The sequence below is a fragment of the Asterias amurensis genome, chromosome 11 (genome assembly GCF_032118995.1).
Source record: "Asterias amurensis chromosome 11, ASM3211899v1".
NCBI lineage: Eukaryota > Metazoa > Echinodermata > Asteroidea > Forcipulatida > Asteriidae > Asterias > Asterias amurensis.
In genome coordinates, this window is record NC_092658.1 from 5350862 (window position 1) to 5374223 (window position 23362).

Below are 23362 nucleotides of genomic sequence, written 5' to 3' on the forward strand. Positions count from 1 at the left end.
ACTTATGTAATGATACTCTGTTGTGGGTAATAAGATTTTTAAAAATTATTGTATGTTTACATCTTGTTTGTAATTTGTCGCTTAAAGTTGACGATTTGTTAACTTAACATTTATTTATTCCAACTACAGAACCTCTGTCATAAAAACGAAGTGTTCATTTATTAAATAATTTACATGTTTCTATCATGTTAAAAAAAATGTTTTTACAATAACCCATGCTTATTTCGAGGTTGGTATGGTTTAACTATCGTGCTTTCGCTTCGAGTAAATTTAAGTCCAATGCGGCATTTATTTTGATGTAAAAATGTTTTCATGGCTTGCTTAAATGTTTATCAAGTCTAAGTTTTTGAGCTCATGACTAACCTTCAAAATTTGACCCTTTTTCCAAGGAGATTTAAACTTTTACGGAAGAATGTTTTGTTCTCCGTTAATCTGAGATGGCAATTTCATAAAGCGTATCATCTTTAATGACTAAGTACTTCAAACCCAGCACAGGTGGGGGGAGGGGGGTGGGGGCTCACCCTTCGGAGACGTTTCTCACAATTTTGGTTGTGTGTTATTTTGGGGGAAGAAACGGGTAATGATAAAGTCGCATAACAACAACCTACGTGCGCTTAACAGAATCTTACCTTTCAAGGTTGACTAATCATTGAAGATGTTTCCTAGACGTATGTTTGTCCAGCATTTTCTGAAAGAAATTAATTTAAAAGGAAAGAAATTAAAATAAATAAAACATAACTTTCTCCAGGTTTTAATCTATTACGAGCAAAATTGTAGATTTTCGACGAATTTAAGCAAATCAAAGATTTAGAACTATTCGGTGTGATCACTTTTATTGTTTTTTTTTTTCACATAAGACAGTAATCAAAATAACTGCAATAACTTTAACAGAATTTAACAGAAACAAAAAATAAGAGAAAACAAAAAACAAATTGAAGTTGATTAACAAATATGGTGCCCCTGTTTTGGCGTACCAATTCATACCCTATCTATCCGTGAGGTTCTAGAAGATGGCCAGACAAACCAATACAAACCAAGCGTTGTGTTGTAGGGCATGGTTGAACTTACACACTCGACACACGGATATCAAATCGCTTACAATGAAACAACCCTCTAAACCATCGCCCGATTTGTTTGCTTTAATGGTAAATGGGTTAGTGCGTCAATTAATTTTGGCTCTATTTTGTCTGTCCTCGTTTCTAAACTTTGTTTTCGTCAGTTGCGTCAGTTAATTTTGGTTCTATTTTGTCTGTCCTCGTCTCTAAACTTTGTTTTCGTCAGTTGCGTCAGTTAATTTTGGTTCTATTTTGTCTGTCCTCGTCTCTAAACTTTGTTTTCGTCAGTTGCGTCAGTTAATTTTGGTTTTATTTTGTCTGTCCTCGTTTCTAAGCTTTGTTTTCGTGTTCAGGATTATTAAAACTGTTTTTCATAGGAATATTGAGATATCTTATAAGCATTCTACACAATGTGCACTGTGTTTATTAAATCATTCTGTCAGGGAATTGTTCAATTAAACAGTTATCTTGATCATTGTGGGCAGTACCTATAGCTTTCCGTTTGTTTTGATTGTCATTTGTATTATTCTTGTTCATTTTTGAATTATATATCATACAACACAATTAAAGAAAGAAATAGGTAAAGAGCAACTGTAGTCAAAACATTTTATGTTTTTACTAAAAACTAAAACACTTCAAAGAAATCTAACTGTTCAAGTGTTGGGAATTTTTAATTTGCTTGAACCCCAGCCCCGAAGTGTGTCCCTTTTCTGACATGTCTACCATCTGGGTTTTTCGTCAAGCCAGCATGATGGATAACCATGCAGTGTATACTTCGGTCTAAATGCAGTTAAAAAAAATGTTACTCTGGTGTAAGGGAAGTTACTTTGGGTAATCACTTTAAAAAGTTAATGGCAATTATAACTTTCGGTGAGAAACCTACACCAGGTTTAGGTAGTTTAAAACATTTTGAGAAACATTCCATTTGGAAGTAATGCGGTTGTGTTTTATATCCCACTATTTGAATCTGACAATCATTGCTATCAGTAGCGTTTCTTAGATTGTGTCTTCATTCATAATTATAAGGTTTTTTCTTCCTGCGTGGACATTATTCGCTCCGGATTTGCGGTGATATCTCAAAATCGTAACCACATTTTGAAAGTGAAATTTTCACTTGTTAGTTTTATTGTAAACATCTACGGGGATGAAAAAAAACCCGAATGGTTCTAAAAAAAAACCTTTTTAACAACATGACAGAAGAAACAATTAGGAAGAACCGATATACCGTCATTGCGTTCTCAAAAACTTCATTTTTTTCAGTAGGGAAAAAGATGTTTTTAAAATCAAAAATTTGAGATGAGCCTATCTGTATTTATGCGTGTAAACCATGCCACAACAAGTCCTTGACATTCAAGAAGAAGGGAGCGGTATACAAATCAATATGCGGCTAGCTTTATCGCTTACACGATTAATACACTGACAATGGAACAACCTTCAGGTAGGCAGGCTGTACTGGTTCTTTGTAAGATGTGTTCGAAGCACCAATTTTAAGACATTAAAGATACTGGACACTTTTGGTAATTGTCAAAGACTAGTCTTCACAGTTGGTGTATTTCAACATATGCATAAAATATTAACAAACCGGTGGAAAATTTGAGCTCAATCGGTCGTCGAAGTTGCGAGATAATAATGTTAGAAAAAACACCCTTGTCGCACCATGGTCACACGAAGTTGTTTGCTTTCAGATGCTTGATTTCGAGACCTCAAATTCTAAATCTGAGGTATCGAAATAAATCAAACTTGTGGAAATCTACTTCTTTTTCGAAAACTACGTCACTTCAGAGGGAGCTGTTTCTCACAATGTTCCACACTATCAACCTCTCCCATTACTCGTAATCAAGAAAGGTTTAAGTTCTGTGAAAATTTGGACTCATTGATCATCAAGGCGCAAGGGAATAATGAAAGAAAAAAAATTGTGCACAAATGTGTATGCTTTCAGATGCCTAAAAAGGTCAGGGAATTTATTATCTTGAGTAAGAAATTCCCTCTTTCTAAAAAAAAAACTACGTTACTTTATACGGAGCCGTTTCTCCAAATATATTATCAACAGCTTTTCATTGCTCGTTACCAAGTAAGTTTGTTTATGCTAGCAAATATCCCTCGAATTTGTGGTTTTCTTTGTGAACTAACACCGTCCGCCTTTTTGTAAAACCAAACGTTTGACTTGAACATGGAACCGTCTAAGCTCACGTGAGAAAAACTACATAAATTTATTGGATATTTGTGTGAATCGGAGGGAGCCACTTCTCACAATGTTTTATACTATCAACAGCTCTCCATTGCTTGTTACCAAGTTAGTTTTTATGCTCACAATTATTTTGAGTAACATTACCAATAGTCTCAGTGCCTTTAACTACACTCGGTGTTGAAAAACTTAAGCATTTTCTCGAAATGTCAGTTTTTAAAACCATATTTCCGATTTAAAATTAGATTCATTAAAGTATAGAACGCAAGCTTTAAAGCTTTTTAGAAGCCTGAATAAAGCTGGTACCACTGAAGACCTACTGAAGGACACATGCGACCAGAGAACAAAAGACTTTGACTAATGAATCTGCAAAGATTATGGGTTGGGATTTAGTTGTCATAGATATAGCCCTAAATAGGACTCTTTCTCTGTACACAGATACACTGTATTATAATACGAAAGTGTAAGGCCGCCAGGGTTATCATAGACACTACTGTCAAAACGCGAAATGCCTCAGGCCAAGATGCAGGTTTTCGGAAACAGAATTTTGCTTTTCGTTTCAGCCTTTATCCTACCAATTTCTTTGGCCATTATACTTCATGCCCTGCCTCTGGGTGGAGAAATGTGTTCAGCAATGATCTCCACTGCTGAAGGAAAAAACCGGGCCTGTCTCCAAAGAAAAACGGTACTGGCCTTCGGATCGAAATGTCGACAACCCGACAAGAAAAGTGGGTACGACAAAAGTGAGGATAAAAAGTGTGAGTTGTGTTTTGAATCTATTATTTTCTTCATTTCCAGTCTCACATGTGTTATTGAAAACTTTCGTTTTTGACCTTATAGTTTTGTTGAATGATTGGTGTGATGTTATACTTAAAGGTATTTGGACACCTTTGGTAATTGTAAAAAAACAATATTCTCACTTACGGTTTCCCAACATATTTGCATAAAAATACAAAATCTGTGAAAACTTTGACTGAAGTGGTCATCGAGTCATCGAGTCATCTGAAGTGGTCATCGTGAATGATTATTGAAGAAAGAAAAAACGCTTCTTCCACAAATTTGTGTGCTTTCAGATGCCTAAAAGGGCCGCAGGATGAAGTATTTTTTTAATATCTGACTGAGAATAAAACAAATGTGTTTGTAAAACAATAATATAACAACTATTTCTTGTAGTTTTTGTTATTGTTTAGTTTTGAAGATTGTGAAAGATTTAGTGTATAGGCAATTTTGTTTATTCGATTCCTGACGGTATTTTTTCTTTTCTTTTTTTTTTTCTTTTTAGATCAATGACAATTTAAAAGCAAACCGTATTAGCAAGCAGCAAAAGCTGCACCAGGTTTTTACCTTGTTCTTTTTTTTCAGACGAGAAGATCCAAACAAACTGTACCTAATTTCTTTTGAAAAATAAAACAAAATAAATTGTTCTGTTCGTGTTTTCGTCTGCAGTGCATGTATGTGAGTACTTCACTGAACCATCAAAGCCTCATACCTTCAGGTACATCATGGGTCCCTTGAGCATGCCATTCAAGCTGGACTTCAAAGCGAAAACTTTCGCGGGCCTCATGATAGCCCTCGCAGAGAGAAACGCAACCGACACCATGTTTGCTGAAATAAGTAAGTAGAAACTCTCATCATATATTATAAATGGTTCTGACTTTGACGTAGAAGATCTGCCATTTTTGCTTGCAAAACTTATTTAAAAGTTGATTTCTCAAACTTCCTTTGGTGGTGTTAATGAGCTTTATAATGAAAAGCCTCTAACGTAATGTAGAAGCACACTGCGCAAGATGGCTGCGCTTTTAATACTTAACGTTGCGTACTAACAATTTAAGACTTGCGAGTATAATTTACTTTCCTTCAGTCACATCTCATTGTAACGTAATAAACATAAACATTGTATATCCGTTTGCTTTAAGCCATTGGCGGACGGAATGCCAGCAAGTCGGTTATCAGAGCCTGTCATTCAGATAAATGCACTGAGCGGTTCGGTGAACATAATGAGCACGGTATCGTCAATGAGAATGAATTCCGTCCCTTCTGGATCGAGTACATAGAGGGCGTGGTGACCGTCGGCAAAGGAGGGCAGCAGACGGCTTTCTCTCAGTGGGATGCCGGTGCATATCATGGGTGTGTCACTTCAGAGGTATATGTTGGAATATCGGGTGCGAGACAACGTGACGATTATTGGGTATTTAACACAACATATACTTGCAAATAGAACCAAAACAGCACAACTCTCTCTTCTTTAATACATATTGATGTATATTATCTGAAGATGTAAGATGAGAGTGTATGGTTTAAAATAATTGCAATTAATTTGATATATTTATTACAAATTGTTCGGTAAACTCTAAAATAGGTGAATCAGACAAAATATAATCCACATCAAGGAATTTGTCATTTTATTAAGTCCGGACATCCTTAGTGAAAAACACTTGGTGAAACGGACTGTGTAGTATGTGTTGGAAATTATGTGCCTTTGACGTTGTGCATTTTGTGGAAAATGAACATTGTGTTGCTTGTGTTTGTTTCACGAAGCTTGCTACTTATAACAACATAGGCCCAATGCGCGGCTGTTCTGTATGGGAAAGTGAATAATTATGCTATTTAAAAACCGTTCTTTTATAATCATGTGGTAGAGTTAGATGCCATGGCTCATTGTTTTAGTAAAAACGTTTATGAACAAGCATTGTTCGAATTTAAATAGTCTGGTGTTCAGTTGTTTTTACATTAGCAATTTCGAAATGTAGCATATAGCTCAAATCAGCAACTTTATAGATAATGAAACAAATTTAGTGGGACGCTGTCTTTTTTCAGATTTGTGCATGGGGTCAAAAGTTGCAAATTTAAATACTGAAGCAGAGCCTGTAATGAGCAGAACATCGAACAAACTACAAAATCCCTTATAAGCAGGTGAACATACAGTTAAAAGTTAAACATTAAGAAAACAAAACTATTTTCCTAAACATGTATTTATTTCCATATTTTTCCAGGAAACAAACAAATTGTTTTAGGTGGAAAGAAATTATTTCCAGGAATTGGAGCACTATTTGGATGGAGAGAGATTTCGAGGCACCGAATTTGTTGAACCTCATTTGTTACTAAATATTATACCAAAACAAGGTTTAAAACAATAAAAGAAAAAACCAATTTAAGACGTATTACCTTCGATGCTGAGGGACTATCATTTAAAGTCCAATAATCGTATGAAGTTGGTCTTAAATTCGAAAGTGCCTTTTATTAGAGGGCGGTTTTCTTTTTTTCCGTTTACCACTTAAGACGCCATCATTTTTACACTTTAACACTCAGTTTCAAGTCATAGAACAGCACTGCTCTGCAACTCCACAAATACATACCTAGTAAAAAACTTTGCCTTGGATCGGACGAGTTGGTCAAAACAATAGAGTTTGTAACCGTTTTTTTATAAAACGCATATGGTTGGAAAGATGTTTTAAAAATAGAATACAATGATCCACACAAGTTTGCCTCGAAATTGCGTGGTTTTCCTTCTACTGTGCGAACTAACATGGTCGACCGATCCAAGGCAACGTGTTCCTTTAAATTTGCCTCCACATACAAGCTTTAAAGTATTGACAATCCAACTTTAAAAGGGAAACGGTGTTATTTGTGATGACCAACTACTGTCACTTGAGTTGATAACAGACTATCAAGTTCAATTTGAAGACGTTTTGCATGTAGGGCGCCCTCTGCTGGACAATAGTGACTAGTCGAATAAGATACCAATCTGATGTTATCCATCAAGTAGATGAATATATATTTGGAAATGATTTGTAACCAAGAAAAGGGCGTCATAAGAATTGTCTAAGTTAAACATTTTACAGTGTCGTTAATAAGAATAATTGAGATTGCGCAGATTCGAAAATTATTGCAAATTCCTACTTCGGTCGGATATAAGATACAAATTAGATGTTATCCACCAAGTAGGTGAATTTATTGCTACAAACTAAGTCACTGTAACAAAAGATTCCGAACCAACAAACCTTTTCCGGTTTGTGTCAGGCAGTAATATAAATAGATGCTGAACATTGTATCAGTTAACACTGCAGTTAATTTTTACCTTGGTTTGAATGTATCAATCATGAGAAATCAAAGACACTATGGGACACTATTGGTAATTGTCAAAGACTAGCCTTCACAGTTGCTGTATCTCAACATATGCATAAAATAACAAACCTGTGAAAAATTTGAGCTCAATCGGTCATCGAACTTACGAGAAAAACACCCTTGTCACCAAAAGTTGTGTGCTTTTAAATGCTTGATTTCGAGACCTCAAATTCTTAATCTGAGGTCTCGAACACAAATTCGTGGAAAATTACTTCTTTCTCGAAAACTATGTCACTTCAGAGGGAGCTGTTTCTCACAATGTGTTACACTATCAACCTCTCCCCATTACTCGATCGTCACCAAGTGAGGTTTTATGCTAATAATTATTTTTAGTAATTACCAAAAGTGTCCACTGCCGTTAAGTATATAAAAAAAGGTCAGTAGAAATGTTTTTACTAGAACTCAAAGGATTGTTAACTTTAACAGTGATACTCAAGTATTTTTTGTGTGCACTAAAATTTGCGCGTAGTTAAATTAAACATACATTGCCTTTGTATTATTCCTTTGATTGGTGTTTCAAACGATTTTGGTGGTAAATTAAATAAAATGAAATAAAGTTGAATGGTATTGCTAGTGCCGTTATTATAATATTATGTATCTATCTATCTGTTTCTTTTGATGGATATCGCATGATGTACCTACTTAAACACAGTACTGTAAACACAGTAGTAATTTACCAGAAAACCCACAGCACTATTCCTTTATGAATGCAGCGCCAATATTAAAGGTCAGTGAAGTGAACGGATGCTTAAAGAGATAGGCTACGTGATTATTACGGAAAAGGAATAATGTGTTCTATTGTAGTTTTAAAGACACTAAACAAAATCCAAACACTTTTGTCAAAGCTAGGAGATAAATGAATTGTTTTTTTTTGTCGGGGATTATGTGTCTGTAGTATATCAAGCTTATTTAGATCGTATGGCAATCGATATAAGAAATGGTATGGATCTTCACATGCTAATCGATCATGTGGCAGTCGATATAAGAAATGGTATGGGTCTTCAAATGCTATTATCTTGATAATAATTCAAAGTGCTATTTTCTCTGTAGACTTGGTATTGGTATGTATCTTATAATCAACAAGCATTTAGATTAAAACTGATACTTTTTGATAACTGCCAATCCATTTCCTTGCCTTTAAAATAATACTTTCAGTCTAATTTTCTGACCTTGATGAGAAAGTGGCAAACGTGGCACGGATAGCGAGAACCACTTAATTAAATTGCGGCACGCTTCGCTGGTAATAAAATCAAACAAATTGTTCCTTCGGCCGCGTTTCAGACAATAGGAAAAGTTGTTAGTATGGTTGCTATAGACACCGCACTGCTTTTCAAGGCAACTGAAAACGCAGTATTACCTAAATACGCCAGAACAAGACACCGCTACACGTCGCATGTTTGCAGATTTGCTATCCCTCCGGTCCTGGCGACTTCTATCAAGCATGGACGCGATGTTGAAAAAGATTTCAAGTGACATTATTTCCCTAATTCAGGCACTCGGTTTGGTCATGATTTTCTACGTCTTGCCCCTGCAAGGAGAAATGTGTTCTACAATGATCTCTGCAGTTGATGGAGAAAACTATTCGGCTCTGCAGAAAAGAGCATTCGCAAGTCTGAGATCAACCTGCCGCGGCCGCAGAGAGCCACCCATACGCTGTAAGTAGATAGCATTATATCCTAATGTAGTTGGCTGTGGTTTACTTTCCATTAATTGTTGTACTTTTTATATGCCCTCACTCTTTTGTATTTTTGACACTATTTCTGTACAACTATTTCTGAATTTGAATTTGAAAAAGTTTCTGAAAGACATCTGCTAAGAACAACAACAACTTACTGACTGTTAGTGTTTTGTGTAGCTGTTGTTAAACATTCTTTTTCTGAAAACCCACCATCAACCAGCGAGGTAAAAAAGAAAAATAATTGTTTATTTACATCTATCAAATTGTTTATTCCGTTATTTTATTTTATTTTTAATTTGGGGTTTTCATTTCAGGGCATGTATGTGAATACTTCACTGCACCATCAAACCCTCATACCTTCAGGTACATCATGGGTCCCTTGAGCATGCCCTTCAAGCTGGACTTCAAAGCGAAAACTTACGCGGAGGCAATGATAGCCCTCGCAGAGAGAAACGCAACCGACTCCATGTTTGCTGAAATAAGTAAGTCGAATTTAATTTATATTTTAAATGGTTCTGACTTTTACACCAGTGATATTCGGCATGCGAAAATGTTATTGAATATTCACTAATAATTCTTAATTTAAGCATACATTTTATTTCATACATTTCATGGTGTTATTGAAAAAAAAAAGAATAACATAATTCACACCTATAGTGTTTAATATGTCAACTAATAAATCTGATTTTAAATGACCCTAATAAAGTGCTATTCTGCTTTCTTTGCTACAATGAGTTTACATTGTATGTTAAATAATGCAGTGCACGTTGAATGATGTTATGCTTGCAAGGCCCATGTGGAATTTGAATGTATGAATTTATTTAACTCAAACTTCATGCAGTACAAATGTAATGTGATTTTTATCGAAAAAGCAAAACACCCTCTGAAGGTAAAACATGTTTCATGCTGTAATGTAAAAGTTCACTGAGCAAGATGAAATAAAAGTTTAAAGTCACCTGGAAGTGTTATTTTGTCAAAATAAAGCTTTTGTCACTAAAATATGTGTTTTGATGAGTGGAATATGAATAAACAATTAACTAAGGTTTAAACAAATTAGTTTCCGTGTTATTTACAAATTTGAAAAAAAGCCCGACCCGAGAGGGTGCTGTTCGTGACGTCAATCGAGGCGCGATGAATCGCATGCAGTGCCAACACAAGATAGTGACGCTTGGCGCAAGCTAAAAACATGCCCTCAAAGTTGAAACAATACCTGATTTTTTTTCACGTTAGGCAAATGCTCTTTTAGGTTCGTTACGTCTTTCAGGTACCTTCTTCGACTTTCCCACTAGCTGGAAAAATTGTTGGGATGGCGTCATGTTTTAGAAAAGAACTTTTCTCTTCACGTCAAAATGTGTAGTGTATTCCGGATTCTCGAAGCACGACGGCTCGAAGTGTTTGCTGCACCGCGCTGGAAAAGACGTCGGACCGTACCACTTTGCAAACTGACCCCATCTTTAGTTGTTTTGCTGCATCCAGCAGCAATACACCTGGTCGACATTGCCGGAAAAAATGCAAGAAAAAACCTTTTTCGAAACGTACAAACTCACGACTAAGACTTGAATGTACTTGCACTTACGTGTGTTCGATTTTCGAGCGAGGCAAAGTCTGCCTCGATTGACGTCACAAAAGGGGTAGGCGGAGTCACCCCCACATAACGTTATCTATTTGTTTAAACATATAAGTCTTTATTAACAATTCGTCACCGTTTTCACGAAGGGACAATATTGTAAAAAATCAATAAAAACTCATTTTGATTTTTTTTGTGGTTTCGAATAAGTTTAACGGTATCTAACAATTCTCTAATTTATAGACCTAAAAGTCGTCTAGTTTCTTAAATATGCTAAGAAGGACAAAAACCTCACGATCCTTGATTTGCGTTTCCACGAACAGACAGTTTCCTTTTTGTACGTTAAAGACACGGCTGGCACAGTGCCAAAAACGAGTGCTCCGGTTTATACCTGTGACCTACATTGTTTAACGCGCACGCGCCCCAAACGGGCACAAATGGCCACAACTTGTTTTTTCGTTTTCACGAACAGCCACTTTGTGTACTGCTCTAATGCGTGGAAATTTCCCCTTGCACAGCAAAAAAGTAGGAGATCCGGCTTTTGCGTTTTCACGAACAGCAACACGACGCGCTGCACACAGACCACATTTTGTACAGTTTTCACGAAGAGGCACTTTTGTTAATTGAATAATTACTCATTAATTAAACCATTATGAACAAAATTGGAAACAGATTTGTATGATTTAGGATCTCTACTTTCCTGATATGTAAAAATTTCAAAGATTAAACATCGAAAAGTCTACGAACCAGTGATTTCAAAATTAGCTTAACTTCAAACGCGATATTCTCCAAACGTACATTTTGGGCTACAAGGGACAAATTGTCCCTTCTTGAAAACGGTGACGAATTACTAAAAAAAAAATTATTGTTCAGAAACATATACTGTAATGTATGAAGAAAAACAATTATATTTCCAGGTGACTTTAACGTATAATTTCCTTTCCTTCAGCGAATCCATTTCTCTTGAAAGCATACAAAACATTTAGCATTGTATGTCTGTATTCTTTCCAGCCATTGGCGGATGGAATGGCAGCAAGTCGGTCATTAGACCCTGTCATTCAGATATTTGCCCTGGGTGGTTCGGTGAACATAATGAGCCCGGTACCGTCAATCTATACTATTAAAAGCGTAACCCGCGCCATCTTGGATTGAAAATTAGAAGGTCCAGTGGCATGGCATCCTTATGGAATCCAACACGGTTGTGTCGTTACAGACGTCGGGTTGCAAGTCTACAAAACCCTGAACCGAACTCCCTCTTACGAGTTGTCTGATTGGCTGGAGTCACGAGCGATATCTCCTAACATGTGTGGTTGTCTGGTTTTGATATGGGCCACCTGTTGGTCGAAGGGGGAAGCCGTAAGCTGCACACAGAGTCACCTCTGTGGTTGTCTGGTTTTGATATGGGCCACCTGTTGGTCTAAGGGGGGGGGGGGCTGTAGGCTACACACAGAGCCACCTCTTTATAGGTTTGAAGTGGGTGGCAACCTCGGACTCCCATTAACATTCCAGAGTGACTCACTGATGTTTCGCAGAGGGGTAAATGGCATTGTGTATATACCATTTTGTACAGGGGGTTTAATTTCGCGTGTTAAATAAAAAACATTAGGCTTTAATACATGCATCTGTTACATATGTGTTTATTACAATTAAGTCACTCATGTAGGCCTACCCAACTTTCCAGCATTTTTTAAACGCATCAAACAGCAACCCATTGTTGTGAAACTTTATTTGTTCCATTTAAGAAAAGCCATTGGACACTTTCGGTAAACAGTATTGTCCAAGTCCCACACTTCGTGTATCACAACTTATATATAAAATAACAATCCTGTGGAAATTTAGGCTCAATCGGACATCGGAGTCGGGAGAAAATAACGGGAAAACCCACTCCTGTTTTCGCGCGTTTCGCCGTGTCAAAACATGTGTTTATAACAAATCCGTAATTCTCGCTAACGAGAATTTATATTGTTTTACCGTTTTCTCAAAAAGTAAAGCATTTTATGGACTAATATTTCAAGAGAAGTCTTTCACCATTACCTTCTGTAAAACCTGTAAATTATTTGTAAATCTGTGAACTTTTTTTTTTTTCTGTACCGAAAGAGTCCAATGGCTTTAACTCTGCACCATTAGTCGTACAGTCCATATGTCATCCCCCACACACAGAACGTATACACGCAAAAGTTGAAACATTTTCAAAAAGAAAGTAAATACATTACTGATTCTTTTCATATACATTGTACAGGTTTTGCCAGGGAACCTACAAAAGAGTACATGAAATCACCGTTTAAGAATAGTATGCTTTCATAGTTACGAACTTTGTGAAACATCAACGGCTGTTTTGAAGCTGTAAACGAACATTCCATTCAAAGTTCTGAAGCAACAAAGTTGTTAGAACGCAGTTTGGTCCGGACTCAGGATGTAGATTTTGCCAAATCCGTTTTGTATTAAGCAATCGGCCGTCAGGTTTTGTTATCGAAAGAGCCCTCATGTGCAGCTCCATACACAATTAACCAAACTGGCCTACAAACCCTTAAAACAACAAGGGAAATGTTTTCTGAAAGTGAATTAAGTGAGAGGATGTAGGGGTAGCTGGCATACAAACCCTCAAAATAACTAGGCAAATGTTTTCTGAAAGTAAATTAAGTGAGAGAATGTGGGAGTAGTTATTAAAGACCAATAAAATTACCGTTTCTATTGTTTTAGTTTGTATAGGATTCCACAGATAATTATGATAACATATAAAATTGGATGTTTTATCGGTTACCGCTCGATAATCCGAAGGTTCGATGGTCCGAAGGTTCAATAGTTCGAAGGTCCGTTAGTCCGAAGGTTCGTTAGTCCGAAGGTTCAATAGTTCGAAGGTCCGACAGTCCGAAGGTTCGATAGTCCGAATGGCCTTTTAGTCCGAAAATAGGATAAGGTTAAATATTCCGAAGGTTCGGTAGTCCGAATTGACAATCAGGTTCGATAGTCCGAATCGACAATAAGGTTCGACAGTCCGAATTGACAATAAGGTTCGACAGTCCGAATCGACGATAAGGTTCGATAGTCCGAATTGACGATAAGGTTCGATAGTCCGAATCGACAATAAGGTTCATTATTCCGAATCGACAATAAGGTTCGATAGTCCGAATCGACAATACACACGCGCCATTGCCTGTGTAGAATTTATTTTGGTTCGCCATGGACGCGGTAACGATTTCACGTTTGAAAGCCGACGCGCAGAAAATGCACACGGGAGATAGGCTTTGGACGCGCTAAATGTCACGTGCCGACGGCAACAAGTCACGTGACCACGGCAACGCACAGAAAGTGAACAGGGGAGATAGGCAAATGGCGGACCCATGCCAGAACCCGTGTATGTACGCGCGGCCGATCTAGTTATTTCAGTTATTTTAATTTATATCTATGAACAAAACGAACTTCTTATTTAAATTTCCCGACGGTGTGCGTCTTTCGAACCTTAATCGAACCTTATTATCGATTCGGACTATCGAACCTTATTGTCAGTTCGGACTATCGAACCTTATTGTCGATTCGGACTATCGAACCTTATCGTCAATTCGGACTATCGAACCTTGTCGTCGATTCGGACTATCGAACCTTATCGTCGATTCGGAATAATGAACCTTCGGACTGTTGAACCTCGTTTTTGTTTCGGACTATCGAACCTTCGGACCAACTAACCTTTTTTAAATTCGGACTACCGAACCTTCGGACCAGTAAACCTTCGGATCGATGAACCTTCGGACTAATGAACCTTCGGACTATCGCATCATATGTTCGGATTAACGAACCCTATTACATTTTCGGACTAATGAACCCCCTCTTATGGAAAATTTGCGCGTTCGGACTATCGAACCTTCGGACTATTGCACCTTCGGACTAACGGACCTTCGGACTATCGGGCGGACCCCGTTTTATCAGGGGACTTCGTCACGCGGGGCGCGCGCCCCGGCGGATATTGACCAGAAAGTTTACATGAGAATTAATTGATATGAGAATAAACTAAAAATTAATGAGGCTGACGCTCTGTTACTCCCAAAAGCGGTGGTAAAAACAGTAGATAAGATGTTGCACAGCATGTTCCGAAAACTCGCTGTATTTGGTGCTCAGACAACTTTGTATGCGTCGTTGGACGTACGCCTTAGATTCTAAAATCGTGTACACGTCATTGGAAACAAAGCAAAAATCATTCAACAGTTATAGCAACCAATTATTAAATATATTCATTTTCAATACAATTTTGCAGAAATTGACTTTGTCGTTAAAGTCCATACCAACTGGCGCGTTTTTTTTAATCTGCTGTATACCAGAACTTCTTCGAAGCTTCCTTTTCAGTCAGATAAACTCCGCGGCTATTAGTGGCTGTGATTATGAGTTTGTTTTAAAAGAGGGTACCACTTTCATACAAGCCTTTTTAGTCAGATTTCTCCTCTGCTATTAGCAGCGGTGATAATTGATGAGGGGGGAGACCAGACTTAGACCACTCAAATCCGTGGCTATCGGTGACTATGAATTTGTTGCTAAGGGAATCAAATACCACTGCTGATTCCACATTCAGCGTGTTATACATTGTCCGATTGGCCCATCTCCATATAAATTAACCAAACTGGACGTACAGACCCTCAAAATAACAAGGCAAATGTTTCACAAAGTTCGTAACTATAATGAAAGCAGTTTTGGCGGGACTCAGGATGTTCATTTTGCCAAGTGTAACTGAATTATTATTACCTGTAAGAATACCTCCCTTGCACCCACATTACCTTTTACAACATTATACTAGAATCCTCCTCATCTAGCGGGGTGCCGCGCGAAGCGCGGCATTCCACTAGTGAGAATGAATTCCGTCCCTTCTGGATCGAGTACATAGAGGGCGTGGTGAGGGTCGGCAAAGGAGGGCAGCAGACGGCTTTCTCTTAGTGGGATGCTGGTGCGTATCATGAGCGTGTCACTTCAGAGGTATATGTTGGAATATCGGGAGCGAGACAACGTGACGATTATTGGGTATTTAACACAAAATATATTTGTGAATAGATGCAAAACAGCACAACTCTCTCTACTTACGTAATGATATAATATATTATCTGAAGATGTAAGATGAGAGTGTACGCTTCAGAATAATGCCAATTTTGATATAATAATTAAAGTTGTTTGGTAAACTCTTAAGCATTAGATGAATCAGACAAATATAATTCAAATTTTACGCTTTTTAAAGATTGCAATAATGTTATTTCACTTTAGTGCAGAGATCATCACAATTAAAGCAAGTCTAGTAGGCAATGTTGGAACATTGAGTCTTAATCAAATTGTGCATTTTGTGGTAAATGGACATTGTATTGCTTGTGTTCGTTTCACAAAACTTGGTAGCCTATGTCAACCAATATTCCCCCTTGCGCACCTGTTATGTTTGGGCAAGTGTATAATATCAATCTTTTAACGCCGTTCTTGTATATGTGGTAGATTATTTTGTATAAATTAATAGAGAAGAAGTGAATTCGTTGTTTCAGTGAATCGTTTTGGAAAAGCCTAGTTCAGCAAATAGAAAACAATAGTGTAAAGTTGCTTTTTCATTACGTATAGCTCAAGCAGCATTTTTGTTTTACAACGAGGGCGACATTTTCAAAGAGCACAGATAATGGTAACAAAAAACTACTGTCGTCTTTCAGGGGTTTTTTTTGTCACGGGGTTCCAACTAAGGGTAAATGAGATATCAATTTAGAAAATATGTCAAAGGTTGTGATATTGAAATACTGACGCAGAGCATTGCTGTCAAGTAAAACGATTTTTTTTTCAATGGTATCTCACTCGAATCGAAATTATAAATTTTGAGGGACTAAATAATTTGTATAGAGAGGGATTTAAATGATTTTGAGGGAGGAAAAAACTACTCGAAGAGAAGAAAACGAATTTTTAGATTATATAAGTAGGCCCTAGGCCTACCTATCAAATGTTTATTTTGGATTACCTTCGACTGTCATTGCCAGTCCAATCATCGTATGAAGTTGGTCGAAATTAGAAAAACTTTCTTTTCATTTTTTAATCAAAGCTTTGCTCTGCATTGGGTAAAAACAATTGAATAGGGCCTACTTAAATTGATTTCAAATAGACGCTTGAAAGTACGGACAACCCAATTTTAAGGGGCAAACAAGGTTTGCGATGAAAAACTTCTAACTAGGTATCTTGAGTTGATAACAGAAATGTTCAATTTGACGACTTTATTTCTGTAGGGCGCCCGCTGCTGCACCATATCGACCAGTGAGATACAAAATACCAAAGACATGTTATCCATCAAGTGTGATTATCGTATGATTGAAGTTGATGAGTTTTGGGGAAACAATTTGTAACCACGTGAAGGGCTTCTAGCAACTCGTTTAAACTTTACAGTCGTTCATACTACACTTACAAATGAGAAATGGGCTATAGAAAGCAGAAACATGGTTTATGAAACAGATGAAACTTTTATTTTTTTATTTTTTATAAAGTCAGTATTTATTGCTATTGTTAAACCCCTGACATATCGCTATTATTTCTCTAAAGCTTGTAATTTATTTATGTTTATTTCTAAGTAAGAATTAAATAAAACATGACTTAGCTGCCGTGTTATATTAACACGGGGGGGGGGGGTAATCATCCTTACTCGCAGCTAAGAGCTGAATTGCGGAGGACGCGGCTATAATGTGTTGGAGAAGCAGGCATGCAAGGGAGCGTTTAGCTGCCAGCCACATCAACCCATTACCACCTGATAAATATACACAGACACAAGGATTTGTTGTTGTTGTAGTGAACTCTGCCAAGAGTTAATTTATTCCGTACTCTGAATTCGGTGGTAAAACGCCAATTCATAATAATATAAGGGATTTCCCTTTATTTAATTCCATCCAGTGATATCCACACTCATAAAGAAGTATACCAGTTCCCATTATAATACACTTTGCGACCAATTCGCAAAGGGTCCCAATTCCTCACTTTGCGAACGGTAAATTTCCAATCCGCAAAGGTTCCCACTTCCCGGCGATTTGCCAAAGAAGGTACCAGACTAATTACAATTATTATAATTATAAATGCACTCATTGACTGGAGAAAACTCCGGGTCAATGAGGTTCCCACTTCCAGCGAGTTGCCAAGAAGGTACCAAATTAATCTACTTCTTTATATACAATCACATCATTTTATTACCACCATATTTATCCATATCAATTCACATAAATTAATTTACCACTTCCTCACAGGCTACAATGCCTATTAGCTTCTTGTTTATAGGAACAACCTAAACTTACCGCTGTAAGTGTAAGTTGTAAGATTATCAGTCATATCAATCTGTACCACGTATTCCGTAATACCCTGACCCTTCCATTAACCCCAGGGAGGGAGGGAGGGAATTTTGCGAAACTATACAATCTATCTTAACTCCTCGGTGGCAGAATATTCAATGACGGTTCCCAGAAAGACAAGCACCCTTTCCCCAAATGCATTGCTTTGGTTGGTTGAAAAGAACAATGGAACCACGTCTGAATGCGCCCTGACAATCCCAATCGCTTATAGCCCCGACTGTGCAACCTGACTATAATTATGCATATTTCCTGGTGTTAAATCGGTTTACTGCGTTACGCATTAAACCCTATTATGACCACGGAGCGCAGCCAAAATCAAAAGTGTTTTATTTTTCCCGAGGGAGGAAAATCAGATAGTCTGGAAAACCCTCGTGGCACAGCAGAGAACCAACGCACAACTCAACTTATATGGCCCCGGCAGGGAATCGATCCGGGTTCACCTTGGTGAGAGGCGAGCGCTTTACGCACAAGCGCAGCCAACCGTACCACCCAAAATGCTACGCTGTTAAAACGTACAGGTTGCTGTGTTTGATGTGTTACATTGTACAGAAGTAGCAGCTTCGTTAAGTTAGAGGCTGCTCAAGATGATACATGCATAGTCACTTACATGTGAGCAGCCATGTTGTAAGGTGATGCACGATGGGAAATAAACATTAGACTTGAGTCAGTCTGCTAATGGCATACTACCACAAACATCCTTGAAAACCAGGTCACTGTAAATAAACATTCCAAACCAACAAACCTTTTCCGGTTTGTGAAGGCACTTATATTAGAAGCTGAACATTGTAACAGTTAACACTGCAGTTAAGTGTTACCTTTGTTTGAAAATGTATCAATCATGGTAAATCAAAAACAGAATTTGAAGTAGAAAACATTAGAAATGCTTTTACCAGAACTCAAAGGATTGTTAACTCTAACAGTAACACTTTGGTCATGAATTTACTAACTTTTTTAATCTTTTGAATATGTATTGCATTGAAATGTTCGCGTAGTTAAATAAAACACTTCAATGGTGTAGCAAAAGTAAACTAAATTGCTTTTATATTTTGTCCTTTGGTGTTTCAAATGATTTTGATGGAAAATAAATTAAAGTGAAACCAAGTTGAATGGTATTGCTAGTGTCGATATTCTGTTATGTATCTTTTATCTGTATCTCTTTTGGATATCACATGATATTGGTCTTCAAATGCTATTATCTTAAATTTTAATTAAAAGGGCTATTTTTCTCTTTAGCATTAGTACTGGTATGGATCTTATAATCAACAAGCATTCCGATTAAAACTTGTACTTGTAGATAAGTGCCAACCATTACCTTATCTTCACAATTATATTATTCAGTCTTACTAGTTTATAACCTTGATGCGAAAAGTGGCAATCGTGGCGTGGATATGCAATAACACTTCATTAAATTGCGGTACGCTTCGCCAGTGAAAAACACCAAATAAATGGTCTAATTCGGCCAAGTTTTACACAATGGGAAGAGCTGTAAACATGGTTGCTATAGGCACCGCACACTTTTTCAAGGCAACTGCAAAACGCAGTTACCTAAACACACCACAACAAGACATCGCTACACGTCACATTATTTTGCAGACTCGCTATCTCTTCGGTCCTGGCCACTTCTATCAAGCATGGCTGCGAAAGTGAAGAAGATTTCTCGTGACATTATTTCCCTAATTCTGGCACTCGGTTTGGTCATGAGTTTCTACGTCTTGCCCCTGCAAGGAGAAATGTGTTCTACAATGATCTCTGCAGTTGATGGAGAAAACTATTCGGCTCTGCAGAAAAGAGCATTCGCAAGTCTGAGATCAACCTGCCGCGGCCGCAGAGAGCCACCCATACGCTGTAAGTAGATAGCATTATATCCTAATGTAGTTGGCTGTGGTTTACTTTCCATTAATTGTTGTACTTTTTATATGCCCTCACTCTTTTGTATTTTTGACACTATTACTGTACAACTATTTCTGAATTTGAATTTGAAAAAGTTTCTGAAAGACATCTGCTAAGAAAAACAACAACTTAGTGACTGTTAGTGTTTTGTGTAGCTGTTGTTAAACATTCTTTTTCTGAAAACGCACCATAAACCAGCGGGGTAAAAAGAAAAATAATTGTTTATTTACATCTATCAATTTTTTTATTCCGTTATTTTATTTTATTTTCATTTGGGGTTTTCATTTCAGGGCATGTATGTGAGTACTTCACTGAACCATCAAGGCCTCATACCTTCAGGTACATCATGGGTCCCTTGAGCATGCCCTTCAAGCTGGACTTCAAAGCGAGAACTTCCGCGGGCCTTAAGATAGCCCTTGCAGAGAGAAATACAACTGAGTCCATGTTTGCTGAAATAAGTAAGTCGAATTTTAATTTATATTCTAAATGGTTCTGACTTTTACACCAGTGATATCCGGCATGCGAAAATATTATTGAATATTCACTAATAATACTTAATTCAAACATACATTTCATTTCAAATATTTCATGGTGTTATTGAAACAATAAGAATAGCATAATTCACACCAATAGCGGGCGTATCGTGATTCATTTAAATCAATTTCACACTAATGCAAAAGACTCCCTAGACGCGACGAGGATCTCATCGGACGTAGGAGTTCCAACCATAACACCTGAATACTGTTCCACAAAGTGTGCCGCTCGGTTTAAGTATACAATGAAGATTTGTTTAATGTTCATTCATTTTTGAACTACGATCAGCTTGTGTTTAATATGTCAACTAATAACCAGTTAATAGTTAATAGTAAATAAATCTGACTTTAAATGACCCTAATAAATTAAGTGCTTTTCTGCTTTCTTTGCTACAATGAGTTTACATTGTATGTTAAATAATGCAGTGCACGTTGAATGATGTTATGCTTGCAAGGCCAATGTGGAATTTAAATGTATGAATTTATTTAACTCTAACTTCATGCAGTACAAATGTAATGTGATTTTTATCGAAAAAGCAAAACACTCTCTGAAGGTAAAACATGTTTCATGCTGTAATGTAAAAGTTCACTGAGCAAGATGAAATAAAAGTTTAAAGTCACCTGGAAGTGTTATTTTGTCAATATAAAGCTTTTGTCACTAAAATATGTGTTTTGATGAGTGGAATATGACTAAACAATCAACTGAGGTTTAAACAAAAATAGTTTCCGTGTTATTTACAAATTTGAAGAAAAAAAACCGACCCGAGAGGGCGCTGTTCGTGACGTCAATCGAGGCGCGATGAATCGCATGCAGTGCCAACACAAGATAGTGACGCTTGACGCAAGCTAAAAACATGCCCTCAAAGTTGCAACAACACCTGATTTTTTTTCACGTAAGGCAAATGCTCCTTTAGGTTCGTTACGGCTTTCAGGTACCTTCTTCGACTTCCCCACTAGCTGGAAAAATTGTTGGGATGGCGTCATGTTTTAGAAAAGAACGTTTCTCTTCATGTCAAAATGTGTAGTGTATTCCGGATTCTCGAAGCACGACGGCTCGAGGTGTTTGCTGCACAGCGCTGGGAAAGACGTCGGACCGGACCACTTTGCAAACTGACCCCATTTTTATTTGTTTTGCTGCATCCAGCAGCAATACACCTGGTCGACATTGCCGGAAAAATGCAAGAAAAAAACCTTTTTCGAAACGTACAAACTCACGACTAAGACTTGAATGTACTTGCACGTACGTGTGTTCGATGTTCGATCGAGGCAAAGTCTGCCTCGATTGACGTCACAAAAGGGGTAGGCGGAGTCACCCCCCACATAACTTTATCTATTTGTTTAAACATATAAGTCTTTATTAACAATTACTAAAAAAAATATTTTATTGTTCAGAAACATATACTCTAATGTTTGAAGAAAAACAATTATATTTCCAGGTGACTTTAACGTATAATTTCCTTTCCTTCAGCAAATCCATTTCTCTTGCAAGCATACAAAACATTTAGCATTGTATGTCTGTATTCTTTCCAGCCATTGGCGGATGGAATGGCAGCAAGTCGGTCATTAGACCCTGTCATTCAGATGAATGCACTGAGCGGTTCGGTGTTCATAATGAGCCCGGTGTCGTCAATGAGAATGAATATCGCCCTTTCTGGATCGAGTACATAGAGGGCGTGGTGAGGGTCGGCAAAGGAGGGCAGCAGACGGCTTTCTCTCAATGGGATGCCGGTGCGTATCATGGGCGTATCACTTCAGATGTATATGTTGGAATATCGGGTGCGAGACGTTATGACGATTATTGGGTATTTAACACAACATATACTTGCAAATAGGTGCAAAATAACAGCGCGTTGCTCTCTACGTAATACTTAAAGGAACATTACAGAATTGGTTTTTGCTAACAAAACAGTTGCTGGCAGTGTAAGCACTTTATGTTATCCACCATATACATAAACTAACAAACCTGTAGAAGTTTGAGATTGATCAGCCATCTGGGTCACGAGAGAATAGTGAAAAACCGATCACATGTTTTTGCGTTGGATCGATGCCAACACAAAAATGAATAAAACGCTCACTGAGCGATAAACTCCAAACGCGAAATTAGATTATTTGTTTCTCATCAAATATAACATTTCAGACAGAGATACTTCAAGGGATGTTTGTTTACTATCATTATCATTAGACCGTGTAAGTTTTTTTTCTTACCAATTCTGTAACGTTCCTTTAATGAATGATATAAAAGTGTAAGATATAAAATGCAAGGTTTAGAATATTTGCCAAGCAGCTGTTTAGTTAACTCAAAAATAATATGCGCATCAGTCAAATCAAATACACATATTATGAAATTTTACGCTTTTGAATGTTTGCAACTTTATTGAATTAAGAAAGATACGACGTTCAACATAACTCAATATACAAAAAATCGTATATTAACGCACTGTTGGAAGTTCTAATGTAACTAAAAAATAACCTATGATTAAGTGGATGTTAAATTTTCATCGGTATAAAAAAATACTCTTTTTGGTTTCTATCCATTATACACTGATGTGTGTTTCACATGTTTGTATAATCGGTACTTACCCGAGCTCTGTTAAACAAATCACAGGCATATCACTCGGGTGGGATTCGAACCCACGACCTGGAGCTAGTTGCAATTCTAGAACAGTGTCATACCAACTAGACCACCGAGACAATAACCTGTGTGTATATATAATGTTCTACATTTTGTGGTGAAGTGAATAATTTGAATTTGTTGTTTTAGTTTCACGCAACTTGCTTTGTACATTTCAATATACTACATACCTGTTCGGATTGAGCAATTGCACATTTTCACTTATAGCTGCCGTTTTCAAGTATGTGGTAGAGTTAACTTATATAACTAAATTCGTCGTTTCTGGAAATCGATTACAGTGAAAGGCAAAATATTTACTGTCAATCCTAATGAAGAGTATCGACCTTGGTAGTCATATTCTTTTATATCCTAAATTGGACCTTTCCA

The 23362-nt window shown here is 37.2% G+C and overlaps 3 protein-coding genes across 3 annotated transcripts; all 3 read left to right on the plus strand.

Moving 5' to 3' along the window:
* The first annotated feature begins 3748 nt into the window (after positions 1-3748).
* Positions 3749-5458, plus strand: LOC139944145 (uncharacterized). Its single transcript, XM_071941113.1, has 3 exons — positions 3749-3968; positions 4687-4854; positions 5157-5458. The coding sequence occupies exons 1-3, from the start codon at positions 3749-3751 to the stop codon at positions 5456-5458; spliced, it is 690 nt and encodes a 229-aa protein (XP_071797214.1).
* Positions 5459-8872: 3414 nt separating this feature from the next.
* On the plus strand, positions 8873-15530 carry LOC139944313 (uncharacterized). Its single transcript, XM_071941304.1, has 5 exons — positions 8873-9020; positions 9358-9525; positions 11622-11716; positions 13544-13548; positions 15443-15530. Exons 1-5 carry the CDS (start codon positions 8873-8875, stop codon positions 15528-15530), a joined length of 504 nt encoding a protein of 167 aa, XP_071797405.1.
* A 4042-nt stretch (positions 15531-19572) lies between these two features.
* On the plus strand, positions 19573-22196 carry LOC139944146 (uncharacterized). Its single transcript, XM_071941114.1, has 3 exons — positions 19573-19786; positions 20122-20289; positions 21895-22196. The coding sequence occupies exons 1-3, from the start codon at positions 19573-19575 to the stop codon at positions 22194-22196; spliced, it is 684 nt and encodes a 227-aa protein (XP_071797215.1).
* The last annotated feature ends 1166 nt before the right edge of the window (positions 22197-23362 follow it).

Coding starts and splice junctions, on each gene's coding strand:
- LOC139944145 (XM_071941113.1), top strand. CDS start 3,749: ATGCCTCAGGCCAAGATGCAGGTTTTCGGAAACAGAATTTTGCTTTTC. Junction 3,969..4,686: donor TCGACAACCCGACAAGAAAA/GTGGGTACGACA, acceptor TTTCGTCTGCAG/TGCATGTATGTGAGTACTTC. Junction 4,855..5,156: donor CACCATGTTTGCTGAAATAA/GTAAGTAGAAAC, acceptor GTTTGCTTTAAG/CCATTGGCGGACGGAATGCC.
- LOC139944313 (XM_071941304.1), top strand. CDS start 8,873: ATGATTTTCTACGTCTTGCCCCTGCAAGGAGAAATGTGTTCTACAATG. Junction 9,021..9,357: donor CAGAGAGCCACCCATACGCT/GTAAGTAGATAG, acceptor TTTTCATTTCAG/GGCATGTATGTGAATACTTC. Junction 9,526..11,621: donor CTCCATGTTTGCTGAAATAA/GTAAGTCGAATT, acceptor TATTCTTTCCAG/CCATTGGCGGATGGAATGGC.
- LOC139944146 (XM_071941114.1), top strand. CDS start 19,573: ATGGCTGCGAAAGTGAAGAAGATTTCTCGTGACATTATTTCCCTAATT. Junction 19,787..20,121: donor CAGAGAGCCACCCATACGCT/GTAAGTAGATAG, acceptor TTTTCATTTCAG/GGCATGTATGTGAGTACTTC. Junction 20,290..21,894: donor GTCCATGTTTGCTGAAATAA/GTAAGTCGAATT, acceptor TATTCTTTCCAG/CCATTGGCGGATGGAATGGC.